Here is a 21,333-nt window from a genome sequence, read left to right as displayed (position 1 = left end):
AGGCTGGGCTCTGCTCCACTCCGTTCCCAGCTCCCAGCTCCCAGCTCTGTGTGGGATAGACCTCACCCAGAGACCATCCAGGCTCTCCTGGGCTGGAGCCCTGCTTCCCTCTGCTGTTCTGTGGGTTCTGCCGTTCTAGAATTGGTTCAGAGCCATTTTTTATAGGTTTTTGGAGGGACTCCGTACGGAGCTCATGCTAGTCCCTGCTTACCAGCCGCCATCTTGGCTCCGCCCCCTGACCATCTGTTTTTAAAACTTTGAGTTCCAAATTCTCTCTCCTCTTCCCTCCCCACTCACCCTCCCTAAGAAGGCAAGCAATTCAACATAGGCCACATGCATATCATTATGTAAAACCCTTCCGCAATACTCATGTTGTGAAAGACTAACTGTATTTTGCTCCTTCCTGTCCTATCCCCCTTTATTCAATTTTCTCCCTTGACCCTGTCCCTTTTCAAAAGTGTTTGCTTTTGATTACCTCCACCCCCTATCTGACCTCCCTTCTATCCTCCCCCCTTTTTTATCTCCTTCCTCCTTCTTTCCTTTGGGGTAAGATACCCAAATGAGTGGGCATGTTATTCCCTCCTCAGGTCAAATCCGATGAGAGCAAGATTCACTCATTACCCCTCATCTGCCTTCTCTTCCCTTCCTACAGAACTGCTTTTTCTTGCCACTTTTATGCGAAATAATTTACCCCATTCTATCTCTCCCTTTCTCCCTCTCTCAATATATTCCTCTCTTATCCCTTATTTTGATTTTAACTTTTTGGATATCATCCCTTCATATTCAACTCATCCTGTGCCCTCTGTCTATATATATATATATATGTATATTCCCTTCAGCTACCCTAATACTGAGGTCTCATGAATTATACACATTATCTTTCCATGTAGGAATGTAAACAAAACAGTTCAACTTTAGTAAGTCCCTTATGATTTCTCTTTCTTGTTTACATTTTCATGCTTCTCTTGATTCTTGTGTTTGAAACTCAAATTTCCTGTTCAGCTCTGGTCTTTTCACTGAGAAAGCTTGAAAGTCCTCTCTTTTATTGAAAGTCCATATTTTGCCTTGGAGCATGATACTCAGTTTTGCTGGGTAGGCGATTCTTGGTTTTAATCCTAGCTCCATTGACCTCTGGAATATCATATTCCAAGCCCTTCAATCCCTTAATGTAGAAGCTGGTAGATCTTGTGAATAACTGTTATGTTTCACTAGAGATTGCTGAAAATACACTTTTCTGCATACAATTCTTTGTAACAAAATAATCTTGACAATATACACTTTTAAAATGCAGTACACAAAATAAAATCGGTAACATGCAAAACATTTCCTCTTGCTAGTAATTCCCTGGAATTCTGTGACTTTTTATGCTCACATCTCAATTAAAAAAACCCCACAGTTTTCAGGTAGCCATAACACATGAAGTCTATAGTACTATAAATATTTTCCTCCTTTTTGTGGATATAATGAATTGTCAGTTCATTAACATGAAACTTGTGACCTACAGTGGCTGCAGACTTTCCCACTGGAAGTTTTTCTAACACCTTTATTTTCTCACTAAACTGCATCACTGATTTTGCCTGGTTGGGTTTGGAACCCAATAGACTTGCACTAGCTTTGGGGGCATAATCTCAACTTGAGTTTTAAAGGCAAACAATGAACATATTCAATGAATGCATGGGGAGCTCTTTACAATGGTAGGATTAACAAGACCAGTGAAGCTCCTACTAGGATGTCAAATGCTCCACAAATTTTGTGTATTTCACCTCTCGTTTTTTCCTTACTGAACATATCCTCAAATGTATGATTGCCAACATGAAAGTGAAAATGAGGTTATTAATAAAATCATGAAAATGCTTAAAGTTGTGAACATTAAATATGCAGATATTGAGGATTGCTTCAGAGTAATTTTCAAATAAACGCATAGTGTATGTTGCAAGGGTCTTCTATTTAAACACATACCTTTGCTTTAAAATTTCATTTTTGCTGCTATCTTCTGCAGGCTTTTTAAAGGGATAACTGGAATTATGTCAAAATAAGTTGGTGAGTTACCCCAAGTATGTGAAGACTTACCCTGGCTGAATGGGCACAGAGGACAGTTTGTTTCAGTGGCAATGAAAGCAGTTGAAGCAGCCTCTGTGGAGAGCTTAGAGCTTGATCAGGCATTGGAGATGCCAAGGTCATCCACTGCATCTTGGATCATTTTCAACTGTCTTGACTTTTGTCCTGCCAATGGACTTTGGTGACTCAGGAAGAGAGAGTGAGACTGATGACTCTTCACAGTTCTGCCTCACTTAAATCTAATTCACAGGCAAGTCAAGACATCACTCATGATGTCATTGGCCCTCTTCAGAAGTGAAGGATGAACAACAACAATTGTGCCCCAGCATGTTATTGATTTTTGAATTGTTTCATGAACACTTTGATTTTTCCACTAAGTCCTTTTCACATAACTTTTAGATTTCATTTCTTTAATTCTTAGTTTAGCACTGTCACTTATTATCTTTTTGTTAGATTTACATCATTCTGATAGTAGGGTTTAAAAATGTCCTCTTTTTGATTTTGTATTTACTTTTTGTAAGATTATTTTCCTACATTAATTTTGCTGTAGAATTGTTAGGTAGATATATGTTTAAAACTGATATTTAATCTTTTGTATCAAAGTTTTCAGCATAATATAAAGGCCTTGTTTTTATCTCTTTTGATGCTTTCTGTTTTGAATTCTGATTTTATTTATTAATACCTCTCTTGCCTCTTTCTAGATTGATATGCTTTATGTAAATAGCGTATTGTTGGGTTCTGATTTTTAATTTATTCTTTGACTCATTTTCATTTTATTGGAGAATCATTTATAGTTGGTATTAAAAGTTATTAGGTTGGGCCTCTCCAGTTATTCTATTAGATGGGAACACATATTTTTTACCCTTATTATTTCTATTAATTCAAATGCAAAATCACTCTAAACAAAATTATACTGCCTTATATTAATACGTATGTAGGTTTCTTGAACTTGAGTTTCCCATTCATCAATGATAGAAGCTTTTCAGTACTCTGTCCTTTCATTTGCTTCTCTTCATTTTTTTGCCTTAAAATGTTTTATTAAAAATTTTATTAAAACATCAACACAAACAACTAAACTTACAACTATATATAAATTAATGTCTTTTATATATGTGTGTATATATATGTTTATATATATATATATATATATATATATATATATATATATATATATACATTCAAGTAAAAAAAATCCCCACATAGATTGTGTCTGAAAATATAGCTTTCATACGTTGTACACAGTTACAGCAATGTTGTGTGATGACTAACTTTGATAGACTTAACTCTTCTCAGCAATTTAAGGTTCTAAGACATCTCCAAAAGGCTCATGATGAGAAAGAATTACGGAGTCTGAATGCATATCAAAGCATACTATTTGCTCTCTCTTTTTTGTTTTGTTTTGTCTTGTTTCTTCTTTTTCATAGTTCATTCCATTGGTTATAATTCTTCTTTGCAGCATGATTAATGTGAAAATATGTTTAATGTGAATGTATATATAGAGCCCTTATCAGATTGCATGCTGTCTTGGGGAGGGGGGCAGAGAGGGAAGGGAAGAAAATTTGGAACTCAAGAGCTTAGTTATACATGTGTAAGTCTTGCAAAACACATTTCCATGTAATCATTTTGTGAAAGAAAACATAGACAAAAAACCCTGAAGAAAAATAAAGAAAGTAAAAAAAAATATCTCTGATCTGCATTCAGACTCTACCAGACTCTGGAGATGGACAGTACCCTTCATCATAAGTCCTACAGAATTGTCTTAGATAGTTGTGTTGCTGAGAATAGCTAAGTTATTCATAGTAGATCATCATACAACATTGCTGTTCCTATGTACAATGTTCTCCTAGTTCTGCTCATTTCACTTTGCATCAGTTCATCTAAGTCTTTCCATGTTTTTTTTTTTCCTGAGAGCATCTTGCTCATCGTTTCCTAAAGCACAATAGTATTCTATCACTATCATATACAATAGCTTGTTCAGCCATTCCCCAACTGATGGGTATTTCCTCAATTTCCAATTCTTTGCCACCACTAAAAGAGTTTCTAGAAATATTTTTGTACACATAGGTCCTTTTCCTTTTTATTTTTTTATCTCTTTGGGATACAGACCTAGTAGTAGTATTGCTTGGTCAAATGATAAGTACATGGTTTTATAGCCCTTTGGGTATAGTTCCAAATTGTTGAGCATCCCTTTCACCATAATAGTTTTGTTGTTCTTGTTGTTGTTATGGTTGGGATTCTTGTTTGTTTGCTCATTCTTCCAGCCTCATTCTTTACTTTAGGCTTGACTGAGCACTTCTGGAAGTAAGGCCTGGGCTAGTCCTGTTGCTGCTTTCTGGGGTACTGGGTATTATATTATTCCAGGATTTCAGAGACATCTAAGGTTTGGGATTTGAAAGTACTCAGTGCTCACAAAATGGTCTGATTCAGTGCAAAATTTAATTGCTGTCTTCCTGGTCTGAGCCCTGCAAATTCCTGACCTGGATTTCAGTTTGATCAGTAGTAGAAGACTGTTGGACTCAGCCATTGTCAGCTATTTAGACCACTGTTTCAGAGTAACAGAACTGCTGACTCCTGTTTGGTCTGGGATTCCTGCCTTGGTTCTTGGTTCTTCTGCAGGTTTTAGACTAGGCTAGAGGGCAGAACTGACACCCTGCTCTGCTCTTGGGATCCAAGCCACATCCCTACTGCTTGCTTACAAACTTGCTTAACAAACCAGCGTAGCACCCACTACCACTCCTTGCCTGGAGCACTACCTCGATTGTACACCCCTTCCTCTAATCCATCCTGAAATCTGTGATGCTGACCTGGGTAGTGGGCAATAAAGCTGCCAGATAACATGTCACTTAGTATCCATATACAATGCAGTGTCCTGGTATGGGCCTGGAACCTCCTTTTGCCCTTCTGCACAGCCTTTCCCCACATGCTATAGTCCTCTGCTATGTGTTCCTGGCCAGACCACTTCCCCAGTGTCTAGCTTTCCTATGCTCATCTGGGGCTGTAGAGTTTCTCAGCATGACTTTTTCTTGGCTTTCCCCATCAGGTTTCAGTCTGGTTTGTTTTCTAGATCAGTTTGGAGTTATTTTTTTGGGGGGGAAGAGGCATTTCTTATTGTTCTTTTTCCTGCTGCTTCACTATCTTAGCCCCGAATCCGCATGATGTATTTTCCTCTAAGACACTTTTAATAAGGGAAACAGTTGGACAAACCACAGCCTTGAAAGATTGCTTCTGAGCATGACGTTTTAGAGACATAGAATGATATAATGGAAAGAACTGTGAATTTGGAGCCTGGAAAGACGTGGGATTGAATCCTGACTTAAACACTGAAGGCTGATTGGCCCTGGGCAAGGAAATAACCAGCAGTTTAAATAGCTGGCAATGGCTGAGAAACAATCTGAGCCTCAGATTTCTCAACTGCAAAATGGGGATAATAACGCTTGCGTTATTTACTTTGTAGTGTTGGAGGAAAGTGAACCTTAACTATTGATACTGTAAATATGAGTTATCGTTATTCTTTAAAATGTGAAGGGTCAATTGACTAGCTGTATGAAGAGATCTGAGTGCTTGCTAGGGCAGTAAGGATTCAAGATATTTTTCCTGGCCTATTTTCTGGCTTATTGATTGACTGACTGGCCCCTTGAGCTCTTTTGACAAATAAACTACTGAACCTACACTTGGGGGCCCAGTCTAGTAGATAATCATTTGTATAGTTAACTGTAGATGGCATGTTTTGTCCTTGGCTCCCTCAAGGTCATTTAGACACACTCTTAAGATATTTGTCTTTCTAAAAATGGGGCCCTTGCCCTCCAAGGAAGGCTGCTGTGGCATTTTTCTGAATGAGAACATTCCAGTTTTTCTGCTTTAGAATAAATACTATTTTAGGAATGACTTTGCCTTCCTAAGCAAGTTCTCTTCACCTAAAGTTGTCTCCTGTCTTCATGGAGACACCCTCTCTTATGGGAGAGTCACTCTAACTTTGACTTAACATAGAACATATTATTTTCACTTGTCCCTTCCATACCTAATTCTTTGTATGGATCATATCCAAATTGGAAATTAAGCCTCATTCCTAGAACTCTATTTTTAATTGGTAATTTTTACTTTGATGTTCTTTCCTTCCTTTTTTTTAGCTGACTTCAAAAAATAATAAACCATCTTGGGATGCTTGTTTGTGTATGTCTACATGGTGAATTTGAGAAAGTATAATTGATATTTGTAGTTACATTCAATTACCTTACTTGTAGTAAAGTGGGTAGAATGTAGAGAAATAAGTATTGAGATGTTTAGGCTGTCAGTTCTTTGAGGGTCAAGGCATTTTCATTTTTTACTTTGTATCCCTAGTACCTTGTATAGTGTGTGGCCCATAGTAAGCACTTAATAAATGACTGTTAATGGATAAATTCCACCTTTAATTCAATTATAAGATGCATGAAGGTAGTTACGAATGGGTTTCCTTGAATGTAATGGTACCTTTGACTGTTATCCCAAAAGCAAATAGATATTGATGATGTAGCCAAATTTTTATCCCCAGTTTTCATTATTAAAGTTATTATTTTAAGAATTGATCTTTTTTGATTGTACAAAGCAGTTGGAAAAAGCAATTTTTTTTCCCTTTTCATGTTATATATGTTGCATACAGTTCAGGTTTCAGATATACCCAAACTAAAAATCATTACAAAAAACTTAGAGTTTTAAAAATGACAGTAGAGGGCGCTGTGGTATTTAACTTTTCATATCTGGTTATATTATAACCAGAAAGCTATTGACATTTTGATGTGTCATGTAGTGTGGGTGGCTATTCAAACAGTCCAGTGAAAAGATATGAAACTATTTCATTGTTCACTGATTTTTCACAATTTTGGGACCTAAAAAATTCTGTTTTATATGGAGAAAGTTAAGATGGTTTATCTCTTTATAGTCACTTGATGGAAAAATAAAATTCTTTTTCATAATAGAAATACTTTAGTATAAATAAAATCATTCACTGATTTTTCACATTTGCTTGTTTATATGAACTTATTTGGATTAAAACCATTTTTATGTGGAAGAAAAGTTTCCAGGAATAAATACTTGCCATTTCAATGAATATTTTCTGCTCACTAAAGTGTTAAAAACATCTTGTTTAATTAAAAAACCCATTTTCCCAAGGTCTTAGAATCACTAGTCCCATTTCAGATGTAATTTTGATTGCCTACATGCTGTCAAATATAGGTTGCTAAGAGTGACAGATTATCCTTCTATTATGGTACCCACTTACTGAGCAAGTAAATTTGTGTCTTTCAGAAAGCATCCATATTTATTCCTGTATCCTTAATGAGAAATGAAAGAAGAAGAAAAAAACACATTACTTTCCCCAAGGAAATTTTGAGAAGGTTTCATCTTTACTTTCAGAGCATAATTAAAATTGAATGTAGAGTAGATTTTTGGGAAAGCATTAATGAATAGGACAAGAGCATTTAACAGTCTGTAGATACACATATATGCAAGAATAACCTGTTCGTATGGTTTTGCTATAATAAACTAGCAGAAAAATTGTACAGCTACAATTTCTAAATATTCACAATGCTTTCCAACAATTCATTAGTCCTTCCTTGAAACTTCTTTAGGCCATTATCATTACTATTTTTATGAATGAGGAAAGATAAAACTCAGCAGCATTCTCAAGGTTACATAACAAGACAATGACCCTTTCAGTAGTTCTCCTAGTCTTGTTTTCAACTGACTAATTCAGTCTTTAAGTGATTAAATGTTATTCTGACTAACCTAATTACTGTGTAGAAAGTTTTTATATAAATATAATTTTAATGATTGCTTTCATCAAAATATTGAACTTAAATTATATTGTGGATATGAATTTTCACCAATAAGGAAGGTTGCTAGGATAGAAGTGATGGAAACCTTAGGGTAAGACACTGTTGCCTCTTTGAATTTGTGATAGAGGAGAGGGCAGCTAGTATATACCCTAGAATATATATAAAAAAAGATTGATGCCTTTTTTTTAAACACCTGTAGTATTAATGTGATCAAAGATCATCTCCACCGGTCCAGTAGGCCTCAGGTGGGCCTAGGTGGGGATTATATCTTTGTACATAGCCCTACTTACTAGGTACTGAACCGATGTGGGCATGAAGCCCTCAGGACCCTAAGGGGAGTTGCTAAGACCAGAGCCAGTGGTATGTGCACTGAGTTCTAGTCAATCATGAAATCAGCCAATCAGAGACCTGAGTTCTAGCCAATCAGATGCCTGCTAGGACTGTATAAAAGGAAAGCCCAGAATTGAAGGGGAGTAGAATTGAAGGAGAATCAGAACTGAGAGAGCAGGACCGAGAGCAGCAGAACTGAGAGGAAGACATTGAGGCAGTAGACATCAAGAGGGCGCTGAAGAGCAGACATTGAGAAAACCAGTGTCCTAAATGCTGCAGAAGAAAGTGCTGAGTGGAGAGTTAGGATTAGTGAGTGATTGTTTACAGGAAGGCCCTAGCAGTGGGGAAGGTTATAGGATGACTTGGTTCCTTGCTATAATATTGTGTTATAATTTCCTTGTTACTACAGTGAGGTGGGCTTACTGAATTGCTGTTATATCAAATTGGGGGTATTGGTTCTTGGATTTGATACTCTGAAGTCTAAATAAATACTATACTTCCTCTGCCTTCTACAGAGAGAGTTTTTCATACTTTGCGATTCTGAACCATTCAGGCATGTTCATGGTCATCTTCGAGGTCATGAATCTTTCCCTACTGATATAACACCACAGCCATTTTTGGAAATAACCCTTCTTACCTCCTCTCCAAATTGAATTCTTCCTTCTAACAAAGAAAAAAAATCAAATCAAAACATCACAATATTGTAGCCACAATGATAATGTTTACAGTGGTCCATACTTCATCATGAGAAGGAATATTGTGTGCTTCACCATTTCTTCTGTGGGACTATCACATTTCTTTTGGTTATTCAGACTTCTCTTTACTTCTAGTGATTTCTTATGTCTGTTATCATGGGCCATGTGTATATATTCTTTTGATTGCAATTATTTTACTTTGTTTCAATCCATAACCCATGGTTTTCTGCATTCTTCATAATTGCTATTTCTAATGGCATAATAATATTCTATTACATGCATATTTTACATTTTTTTTAGGATTCAGAGAAATTATAGGTAGAAATTCCTAGATAGCCCTATTGGGGATGTAAGCCAAGATGATTTAGGACTTTTTCTGGAGACACAAAGTTAAACAATTCATATGAGGAGGTAAAGGGGGTCATTGTTGAAAAAGACTGAGTGTGCATGTACGGAGATATACAGGGAGTTGGAGAATTCACTAACAGAATGGGTCAAAGCTGATGAGAAAAGCTAAGGATCACAAAAAGATCTGCTAAGAGGCTTAGGAAGCTATCTTAAGTTAGGTGACATAATGGATAGAGTACTGGATCTGGAGCCAAGAAGACCTGAGTTCATATGTAGCCTCAGACACTTATTAGTTCTGTGACCCTAGGCAAGTCACTTAACATGTTTCTGCCTCAGTTTTCTTTTAAATAGGAATAGTAATAGCACCTATCTTTTAAGGTTATTGTGAGGATAAAATGAAAAAATGTTTGTAAAGCACTTTGTAAACCTTAAAATGTTTTATAAATGCTACCCTATGACACAAATTAGTGACTTGGAACAAACAAGACATATAAAAGAACAGGTTTTCTTAACTTTGAGGATACGTTTGTTCATTACAGAACAAGGATACATGTTGATAATCCTGGTTCTGGTTCTGGCTGACATTGACTTTCCTTTGTCTCCCTTCCTCCTCAACAGAGACAGTATTAATAACAGTGGCTGTTATGCACTGCATGTTGTGGGAAAATCACCAGGTCTGTGGAGGCAGGAATCTGTCTTGGTAGGGACTTTTTGAGTCAGGTTGATGCTAGGGGCCACTTCTCTTATAAGTGAAATAAAGAAACCTTCATGCTCTAGCTGCCTGTGGTGTTTACCTCAGTTTCCTCAACTGTAAAATGGAGACAATAATAGCATCTACTTCCATTTGTTATGAGGATCAAATGAGATATTTGTAACGTGATTAGCACACCTAGGAGAAGCTTAATACGTGATTATGGGGTGACTACTAGGATGCATCCATGCATATTCCCAAATACTAGGGGCTTATAACCTGGGATCTACTCTACAACGTGGGGATTTCCTCTTGGAAAGGGTACCTACACACAAGGAAGAAAGGAAAAAAGGAAGGAAGGAAGGAAAGGGTAATTTATTAAATACTTCCTAGGTGCCAAGTATTGTACAAATGTTTTCTCATCTGTGTTAGGTGAAGTAGGTGCTATTATTATGTCCATTTGACAGTTAAGGAAACAAACAGAGGTTAAGTGACTTGCCCAGTACATACAGTAAAAACACTGTAATTCATAGTACACAATAATCTCGAATATGAGCCGAGGTGTTTCTGGCAGCATTTGTTGGCATTGCATGGTGTGATGGCATGCGTAGTGCAAAGTGCATATGTTATGTGCTCGGAACCAAGGTCACAGTGAAGTCGTGTGATGCAACATGGGCAAGCACTGTCCGAAACACCTCAGATTCATTACGCATTTGATTTTGAGTTAATTTTTTGTTGTTATGTGTTCAGAAACCTTTTACTGTTGCCAAATTTTTCTCTACTCCCACATTCAGTTACGTGATTCCATATGGGGTTGTGACTCACAATTTAAGAAGTGCTGCACTATCCAAAGGTAAGTGCTGTTATCATCCCCATTTTATATTTGAGGAAACCAAGTTGATTTAGTTTAAGTGACTTGCTCAGGGTCACACTGTAAGGGGTTGGTGCTGACCCTGGGGCTGTCCGGACCCTAGCACTTGGCCTGTTTCCTGGGTAAAACCATACAGGCTTAGTAGGAGCTGGAACGGCAGGCTCCCAGAGGAAGGGCCTCTGCCCTTAACAGCCCCCTGTAGTCATCCTTCACATGCAGACAGAGTCCATCCGCTAGGGACTCACAAGCCCAGAAGGAGGAACCCAGCTGGCCATTACCTAATGCTCTTAAACCAGTGCCTAACACAACAATGCTTTGATACTTTACTTACTGGAACATCTTGGATACTTTACAAGGGCATCCTGCCCTGTGCCTCACATAGCTCATACAGCTCTGATACCAGCTTGCAACATGCCCGACCCTTCCCATGCCTCCATAGATACTGTAAAACAGCACCCCCCTTTGTTCCCATACTCCTATAGAAACTATCTTGCTACAGCCCTAGTTTTTCCCATACGCTTGTAGGAACCATAGTTTGCAACAATCCAGATTCTTCCCACCTGATGTCGCTACCTATATCTAATCTAAGTGCAACAATACACTCCTGTAGCACATTTCTGTTTCTTCCCATGCTGTCATCCCCTTACCCCTTGAACACCTGCTTTTGCTTATGTAGTGCAAAACACTATAAAACTGGATAATGGCTCCCAATAAATCGGAGTTGTATCTACTCTTGACTCCCGCCTCATCATTGCATCCTGAGATTGAGGTCCTTGCTGGTCAGGGACCCCCCACATCACACAAACTAGTAAGTATAGGAGGCCAGATTTGAACTCAGGTTTTACTAACTTTAGGTCTTCCACTCTATCCACTGTATCACCTAGTTGCCTTTTTCTACACAGCTAGATTTCTCTCCAAAGAGGTTTTAAGAAGTTTGAAATTCCACCAACAATGAATGGAGGTACCTATTTTTCTATAACCTCTGTAGGATTGAATATCATTAGAATTATTTTTCTGTGAAAAATTTTATGTAGTTTTTCAAATTACATGTAAAAACAATTTTTAACTTTAGTTTTTGAAAAAAAAAATTGAATTCCATTTTTAAAATTTTCTTCCCTCTCCTCTCCCCTACCTGAGACAGCAAGCAATTAGGTATAGATTATACATGTACAGTCATGCAAAACATGTTTCCATATTAGCGATGTTGCAAAAGAAAACACAGACCAAAAAAACCCCCCAAGAAAAATAAAGTAAAAACAAGTATGCTTAAATCTGCATTGACTCCATCAGTTTTTTTCTCTGCAAGTTGACAGCATTTTTCATCGCAATGTTTTGTAATTGTCTTCAGTAATTGTACTGCTAAGAATAGCCAGATCATTCATAGTTGATCATCATACATTATTGCTGTTACTGTGTACAGTGTTCTCTTGGCTCTGCTTCCTTCACTCTGTATCAGTTCATTTAAGTCTTTCCATATTTTTTCTGAATGCATCCTGCTCATCCTTATCTTATAGCGCAATAGTATTCTATTATATTCATATACCACAACATGCTCAACAATTCCCCAATTGATAGACATCCCCTCAATTTCCAATTCTTTGCCAACACAAAGAGAGCTGCTGTACATATTTTTGCACATATAGGTAATTCCCCCTCCCCCTTTTTTTTTAATATCTTCAGGATACAGACTTAGAATGGCATTGCTGGGTCAAAGGGTATACCCATTTCTGTAGCTCTTTGAGCATAATTTCAAATTGCTCTCCAGAATGGTTAGATCAGTTCATAACTCCACCAACAGTGCATTAGTGTCCCAATTTTTTCACATCCCCTCCAACATTTATCATTTTCCTTTTTTGTCATATCAACCAATTTGATAGGTGTGAGATAGTATCTAAAAGTTGTTTTAATTTGCATTTCTCTATTGATATTTAGAGCATTTTTTCATATGACTATAGATAGCTTTAATTTCTTCATCTGGAAACTGCCTGTTCATATCCTTTGGCCATTTGTCAGTTGGGGAATGACTTGTATTTTTAGAAATATGACTCCATTCTCTATTAATTTGAGAAATGGGGCCTATTTCAGATAAACTTGCTATAATTTCCCTTTCTCCCTTCCCCCGCACCCCACTTTTCTGCTTTCCTTCTAATCTTGGCTATGTTAGTTGGCTTTTTGTGTGTGTGTGCAAAACCTTTTCAATTTAATATAATTAAAATTATTCATTTTACATCCTGTAATATTCTCTATCTCTTGTTTAGTCATAAATTCTTCCTTTATCTATAGATCTAACAGGTAAAATATTCCTTTCTCCCCTGATTTGTTTATGGTATTATCATCATTTATGTCTAAATCATGTCTTCATTTTGGCCTTATCTTGGTATATAGTGTGAGATATTAGTCTATACCTAGTTTCTGTCAAACTGCTTTCCAGTTTTCCCAGCAGTTTTTTTCATATATTGAGTTCTTGTCCCCAAAACAAGTATCTTTGTTCTTATCATACTGTGGTTGTTTACTACTGTGTATTGTGTGCCTAATCTATTCCACTGATCCACCACTCTATTTCTTAGCCAGTACCAGAATGTTTTGATGATTACCATTTTGTAACATAGTTTGAGGTTTGATAGCGCTAGCCCACCTTCCCTCACATTTTTTTCATTGCTTCCCTTGATATTTTTCTTCTTCTACATGAATTTTGTTATTATTTTTTCTAGCTATATAAAATACTTTTTTGTTGGTTTAGTTGATATGTTACAGAGTAAGTAAATTAATTTAGGTAGAATTGTCATTTTTATTATATTAGCTTGGCCTACCCATGAGCAATTAATATTTTTTCTAATTTCTGACTTTATTTGTGTGAAAAATGTTTTGTGATTGTGTTTATATAGTTCCTGGGTTTGTTTTGGCAGGTAGACTCCTAGTATTTTAAATTGTCTTCAGTATTTTAAATGGAATTTCTCTTTCTGTCTTTTCCTGCTGGACATTGTTGGTAACATATAGAAATGCTGATGATTTATGTGAGTTTATTTTATATCCTTCAAATTTGCTGAAGTTGTTAAGTATTTCAACTAGCTTTTTAGTTGATTCTCAGAATTCTCTGAATATAACATATCATCTGCAAAGAATGATAATTTTGTTTCCTCATTGGCTATTCTAATTCTTTCAATTTTTTTCTTTTCTTATTGCCATAGCTAGCATTTCTAGTACAGTATTGAATAATAGTGGTGATAATGGACATCCTTGCTTCATCCCTGATCTTATTGGGAAGGCTTCTAACTTATCCCCATTACAGATATGGCTTGCTAATGTTTTTAGATAGGTACTAGTTATCATTTTCAGGAAAGCTCCATTTATTCTCATGTGTTCTAGTATTTTTTTTTTTGTAGGAATGGCCATTGTATTTTGTCAAAAGCTTTCTCTGCATCTGTTGAGATAAATCATATTACTTTTGTTGGTTTTGTTATTGATATGGCCAATTATGCTAATAATTTTCCTAATATTGAATCAGCTCTGCATTCCTGGCATAAATCCCACTTAGTCATCATGTAGGATCCATGTGATATATTGCTGTATTGTCCTTGCTAGTATTTTATTTAAAAATTTTAGCATCAATATTCATGAGGGAAATTGATCTATAGTTTTCTTTCTCTGTTTTTGCACTTCCTGGTTTAGGTATCAGCACTATATTTGTGTGGCAAAAATAATTGCATGGGACTCTACCTACTTTTCCAAATAGTTTATATAGTATTGGAATTAATTGTTCTTTAAATGTTTGGTAGAATTCACTTGTGATTCCATCTGGTCCCAGTGATTTTTGTCTTAGAAAGCTCATTGATAGTTTGTTCATTTTTTCCCCTAAAATCTGGTTATTTAGGTATTTTGTTTCTTCTTCTGTTAATCTGGGCAATTTGTATTTTTGTAAATGTTCATCCATTTCACCTAGGTTGTTAGATTAATTGGCATATAATTTTCATTTTTTAAGGATTTCTCTTCAGTGGATTTTTGTGCCTCTTTTACCAAGATTCTGAATCTTTTTTTCATTATTTTCTTGCATCACTCTCATTTCTTTTTCTCAATCTTTCCTCCACCTCTCATATGAATTTTAACATCCTTCTTGAGCTCTTCTAGGAATTTTTTGGCCCTGTGACCAATTATCATTTGTCTTTGAGACTTTGCATTCAGTTGCTTTGATTTTGTTGTCTTCTTCTGGGTTTGTATCTTGATCTTTTTAGTCACCATACTAACTGTCTGTGGTCAGGTTCTTTTTCTGTTGTTGTTTGCTCATTTTCCCAGTCTCTTTCTTGACTTTGAACTTTATGTTGAAGTTGGCCTTTGCTTCCGGTGTGGAAGAGGCACTGTCCCAAATTTCAGGTTTTTTGTGCTGCTGTTTTCAGAGCTACTTCTGGGGGATCTGTGGATTTCCATTTCTTCCAAGGTGGTATGAGGTAAAGAGAGGTGTGGTCACTGCTTTCCTAGCCTGTGCTCTGCTCTGTGAGTGACCACAAGCTTTTCCACCTTGAAACTGTGACTAGGGTACCCACTGACATGGGGCTGCAAGCACTAATGGGCTAGTGCTCTTCCTCATCCTGGGACTGTGACCCCAAATTGAGTATGGACAATGCAATAGAATTCTGCAGCCAGTGGCAACAAAGGGTCCTCTGTAATCTCTTTCTGACCAGTTGTCCTACCCCCTTAGTGTCTACAGACTAAGAGCTTTGGAAGCTTCTTTGATACACATGCTCCCAAGGCCTGTTGATGGCTTGCCTGGACTTAGACTGTGCTGTACTTCACTCCACTCTCACCTGAATGAGAGAGACCTGTCCTGTTGGCCTTTTATATTGTTTTGGAGTGAAAATTGATTCACTCCTATCTTTTATTTGTCATACCACTCCCAAAATTTGTTTTGAGGTGTTATTGTAAAGTTGTTTGGAGGGGTATTTGGAAGAGCTTAATTTATTCTCTGCCTTACTCCATCATCTTGACTCTGGCTCTGTTCAAAATTATTTTCACTGACTTGATGAGTATTGGGTGGTACCTCAGAGTTGTTTTAATTTTCCTCTCTTCACTTTTAGTAGGTTTGAGCATTTTCCAAGTAATTATGAAAAATTGCTTTTTCCTCTTTTGGAAATTATGTTTGTATTCTTCTACCATTTATACATTGTAGACTGGAAGTTTTATTTCCTTATTTTTTTATTTTAATTTAATTTTTAAAAATTATATATGTATACCAATCACATGTAAAGACAATTTTTAACATTCATTTAAAAAAAATTGAGTTCCAAATTTTTTTCCTCCTTTTTCCATCTTCCCCTACCCTGAGATGGTAAGCAGTTTGATATAGGTTATACATATGCAGTCATGCCAATTATATTTCCATGAGTCATGTTGTGAAAGAAGACACAGACAAAAAGAAAAAGAAATCCACAAAAAATAAAGTAAAAAATAGTATGCTTTAGTCTGCATTCAAATTCCATCAGTTCTTTCTCTGGAGGTGGATCACATTTTTCATCATGGGTCCTTTGGAATTGTCTTGGATCATTGTATTGCTGAGAATAGCTAAGTCATTCACAGTTGATCATTGTACAATATTGTTGTTACTGTGAAAACATTTTTCTGGTCCTACTGACTTCACTTTGCATCAGTTCATGTAAGTCTTTCCAGGTTTTTCTGAAATAATCCTGCTTGTCATTTCTGATAGTGCAATAGTATTCCGTTACATCCACATACCCCTAAATTTCTTATTCTTTGCCACCACAAAATATTTTGTATATGTACAAAAGGTAATTTTTCCTTTCTTTTTTCCAGATCTCTTTGGATTACAGATTTAGTACGGGTATTGCTGAGTCAATGGGTACATACATTTCTATAGCCTTTTGGGCATAGTTCCAAATTGCCCTCCAGAATGGTTGGATTTGTTCACAACTCCACTGATCATTCATTAGTGTTCCAATTTTTTCACATCTCCTCCAATATTTATAATTTTCTTTTTCTGTCATAATATAGCTACTCAGATGGGTGTGAGGTGGTGCCCAAGAGTTGTTTTAATCTGCATTTCTATATTCAGTAGTGATTTAGAGCATTTTTTTCATATGACTATAAATAGTCCTGATTTCTTTATCTGACTGTCTGTTCATATTCTTTGACTATTTGTCAGTTGGGGAATGACTTGTATTCTTATAAATTTGACTGAGTTATCTATTTATTTGAGAAATTAGGTTTTTATCATATTCAGTTGCTGTAAAAATTGTTTCCCAGCATTCTGCTTTCCCTCTAATCTTAGTTGCATGGCTTTTGTTGGTCTATACCTAGTTTTTGACAAACTGCTTTTCAGTTTTCCCAGCAGTTTTTGTAAAATAGTGAGTTCTTGTCTGAAAAGCTGAGATCTGTGGGTTTATCAAACTAGATTGCTATGGTCCTTTACTATTTTCCCCTTATATATTTCAATTAAAAAATTTGTGATGTTTATATTAATTTTTCTCAATTCCTTGTTATGAATTACCAGCAAGATTATTCTTTATTTAAAAAACATACATCAAATTTTGAAAATTTCCTATGATAACATAAATACAATGACTTTCCAGTAGGTAAATTGCTAGCATACTAAAATGAATATTATCCTGTATAAATTTATTGCGTTGTCTGCCAATATACTTTTCTTTATTTTTTTCAAATTTCATTTCATTTTCATTTCAATTTCATTTTAGATTTCATTTAATTATACACGATTTTCTTAGGCTGTCACTTTAAGGGTATCTTTACTTATATCCAATATACATTAGGAAGAATTTTTGCTACGGGATTGTATTATAAAATAGTCACAAAACAATAGCTACTCAGAATGAATATAGAATCCCCTAATTTACCAGCATATTCTTGCTCTGGGTTTTTTGTTTTATTTTGTTCTTTTAAAAGCTTATGATGGGCAGTTAGGTCACTGGGCTAATCAGGAAGACCCAAGTTTAAATCTGACATCAGATCCTTATTGGTTATGTGAACCTGGGCAAGTCATTTAATCTTGTTTGCCTCAGTTTCCTCATCTGCAAAATAAGTTGGGAAAAGGAATGGCAAACCACTCTAGTAGTATCTCTGCCAAGAATACCTCAATTGGGGTCACAAAGAGTCAGGCACAACTGAAAAACTACTGAACAACAACAACAAAATAGCTTATGATACATAGAAATTTGTGTAGTTTTGTACTCTTCCCCCTCCTCCTAACCATCCACAGTTATTTTTATTCAGATTTACAGTAAATTGCAGGACTGAGCACCTATTTATTTGAACCAATCACGGTGTAGTGTTAGATGTCTATGATTTCATGAGTGTGGGTATTCCATCTACTCATGCTTATTGTGAAAACCCATTCTGTACCTTAATAGGTTGTTTAATGAAATTTGTAATTGAAATAAATATCAATCAGTAACCAGCTCTTATGATGGTTAAACTCTAAAGTTTCTTAGGCTGATCCTTAGATGACTCATAGATAGTTTGTTGGTCTTATATTTAAAAACTTTGTTAGCTTGATAGGACTTGCCAGAATATATACTCCCCTAAAATAACCTTTGAGAACTTGGGGTTACTTCTTATTATCATGTGACAAAAAAGGACTTTTGTGGAGGGAATGTGATAGTTTGATAAAATTGATTTGTGTGACTAATATAACTCTTTCAATACATTAAAGATTTGTAATTTCATTGTTATTGCTTCTACAATATAATGCAGATCCCAATTTCTGTTACTTAGAAAATGTTCTAGAGTTGTTGCTGAAAAATTCATCACTCTGCTACTAGCCTGAAGATGAGGCTCTACACTATCATAGGGTGGTCCTCAGACAATAGATAAGTCCATCCACCACCAGGCTGACTCAAAGATAACCCATCTTGGTAGAAAGTAATTGTTAAAATGTTTATTCTACTTTCATGTTTTGGTAAAAACCAGAGTCATTTTCTCACAAGAATTGGCTGTTAGAGCAGAACTTTAGTGGAGAATGTATGCTAAATGTACATATTTACATATGTATATAACATGTTCTTTGATTAAAATTTTAGAAGTAATATTGAAGTCCCTGGTATATCCTATAAATGTGAATCTGTTGCATAAGAGTACAGTGTAATACTCATATAGAATTTTAAGATGTTACTTGTATATCTTTCCAAACAGTGACCTCCAGAGATTCTTAAGTATTCTTTATAATAGATATGTAATTCGTAAAAATAAGAGCCAGACACATTTAGTCTAAGGAAGTAAAAACCATGACAATCCATTATATACCAAAATATTTAGGCACATGATACCAAATTATATATAATATTAAATGTAATACCAAATATACTATATGTATATATAGTGGCAACAAGGAGCCATTTACAAAGTAACATATTCATTGGGTAACAACTGAACAAATTGTGGGATATTATTGCTCAGCAAGAAATGATAAATATGAGGGATCCAGAAAAACATAGCAACAGTTGTATGAGCTGGTACAAATTGAAATAGGCAGGACATTAAATATAATATCTATAACAATATAAATGAAAAAAATTACTAAGACAAAGTTGAACTTTGAGTAATTGAAAAACTAGTAATATACAAGTGAACATATTTCCTTGCTTTTGGCAGACAGGTAGAGATTTATGAAGTTAGACTTGTCCAATTGTTTTTGATGAACAGTTTTTGTTGTTGTTGTTGTTTGTAAGAGAGGGTTCAGTTCCAGGTGGTAATAGATTGGTTGTGGTGTATAGCTAGAAATGATTGATACAAAACCCAGAAACATTCATAAAACTTATTTTTAAAAAAAGAAATAAAGGAAGACTAATTTTTTTAATAAAAAGAAAATTCCTATAAAAACTATATGAAGTTACAAAGAAATATAACTCAGTATTCCCCAAACTAAGCAACAGCCCCACACTTGCCAATTGAGATTATATAAATGTTTGGCTTCATTAACATAGCATTAAATTTTCTTAAGTTTTGATATACTTTCTTTTTCCCCACACAATTCTGCAGCCGTCCACAGAAGGTCTGCTTATGTCCATTTCTGCCAGTACATCCTCTAAATATCTCTACCAACCTGTACATAATTCAACATCCAGCAGAGGTAAGTGAACAAATGGGAATTGATGAAAGTTAAATAGTATAGTATGAAAAAAGCAATGGGAAACAATATTGTGCAGGTGGATATTAGCTTATTAGCACTTTTGAAACTAAGTTGATAATGTTTTCTTTTGGGAAAATTATTTTCTATTTGTAGTGTCTTTTTTCTCTCATTTGTTAATATTTTATAGGTGGTATGTAGTATTATAGTACAATACTGTTTAAGAGCCATTTGATAATTTAACAAAGTTGTGGTCATAGGAATTGTAGTTAATTTTGAAAATTTCATGTCATCTGGTGAACTTTTGAGCTTTTTATAAATGAAGAGAAGCACTGCTTTGATAGCATAGAAACTTAATGTGTATCTGAATCCAAAACCAATTTATTCTACCTGTTCTATGTAGATAAGTATCTTTTCCCCCTTTAAAATAGAAGAATTTTTAAAATTAGGTTTTTGAAATGAATTTTAAATTTTTTCTCTTCAAGTCTTCCACCCCTCACCCCTCTCTAGTCTCAACTGGAGACTTACTTTACTGAGAAAATTGACACCATTCAACATATGCTCTCCTTTTCCCCTTTTTCTTCATCTCAAAACTGTTGGACATCATTTTCCACTCTCTCCTCCTTTCCCCTACCCTGTGACTACAAGGTAGTCCTTTCCCTTGGCAAATGTATAGGTCTTGACCAGGTCAGAACCTCTACATTTGCAATGGGTCCTATCCACTCCTGTCCTCTCCAGTAGATTTCTCCCTCAATTATTTCCACTCTCTCTCTCTCCCAAGTCTCCATCAACTTTACTAAAAATTTCCCTACTGTCCTCTGAAACTATTGTTTTATATCTTTCCCTTTTACAACCAAGCTATCTACGTCAGGTACTTTCTATTTCTTTTCATTCATCCCCCAACCCTTGCATTCTAACTTCTTTTTTTTTTTTTAAATGCAATTTATTTATTTAACATATTTGGTTTTCAGCATTGATTTTCATAACAGTTTGAATTACAAATTTTCTCCCCATTTCTACCCTCCCCCCCCCACTCCAAGATGGCTTATATTCTGGTTGCCCTGTTCCCCAGTCAGCCCTCCCCTCTATCACCCCCCTCCCCTCTCATCCCCTTTTCCCTTCCTTTCCTGTAGGGCAAGATAAATGTCTACGCCCCATTGCCTGTGTATCTTATTTTTTAGTTGCATACAAAAACTTTTTTTGTTTTTGAACATCTGATTTTAAAACTTTGAGTTCCAAATTCCCTTCCCTCTTCCCTTCCCACCCACCCTCCCTAAGAAGTTGAGCAATTCAACCTAGGCCACACATGTATTATTATGTATAACCCTTCCACAATACTCATGTTGTGAAAGGCTAACTACATTTTGCTCCTTCCCAACCCATCCCGCTTTATTGAATTTTCTCCCTTGACCCTGTCTCCTTTCCAAAGTGTTTGTTTTGAT

At 35.8% G+C, this 21,333-nt stretch overlaps 1 protein-coding gene across 1 annotated transcript in view; it reads left to right on the top strand.

The window, feature by feature from the left end:
- The window catches only part of DTWD2 (DTW domain containing 2), a 146,925-nt gene that overhangs the window by 28,370 nt on the left and 97,222 nt on the right, over positions 1 to 21,333 (top strand). The window contains exon 2 of the mRNA XM_036750583.1: positions 19,804 to 19,894. Coding sequence (XP_036606478.1) covers positions 19,804 to 19,894 — 91 coding nt within the window. The remainder of the gene's footprint in view (positions 1 to 19,803; positions 19,895 to 21,333) is intronic.

The sequence above is a fragment of the Trichosurus vulpecula genome, chromosome 1 (genome assembly GCF_011100635.1).
Source record: "Trichosurus vulpecula isolate mTriVul1 chromosome 1, mTriVul1.pri, whole genome shotgun sequence".
NCBI lineage: Eukaryota > Metazoa > Chordata > Mammalia > Diprotodontia > Phalangeridae > Trichosurus > Trichosurus vulpecula.
This window is presented reverse-complemented; position numbering and strand designations above follow the sequence as displayed.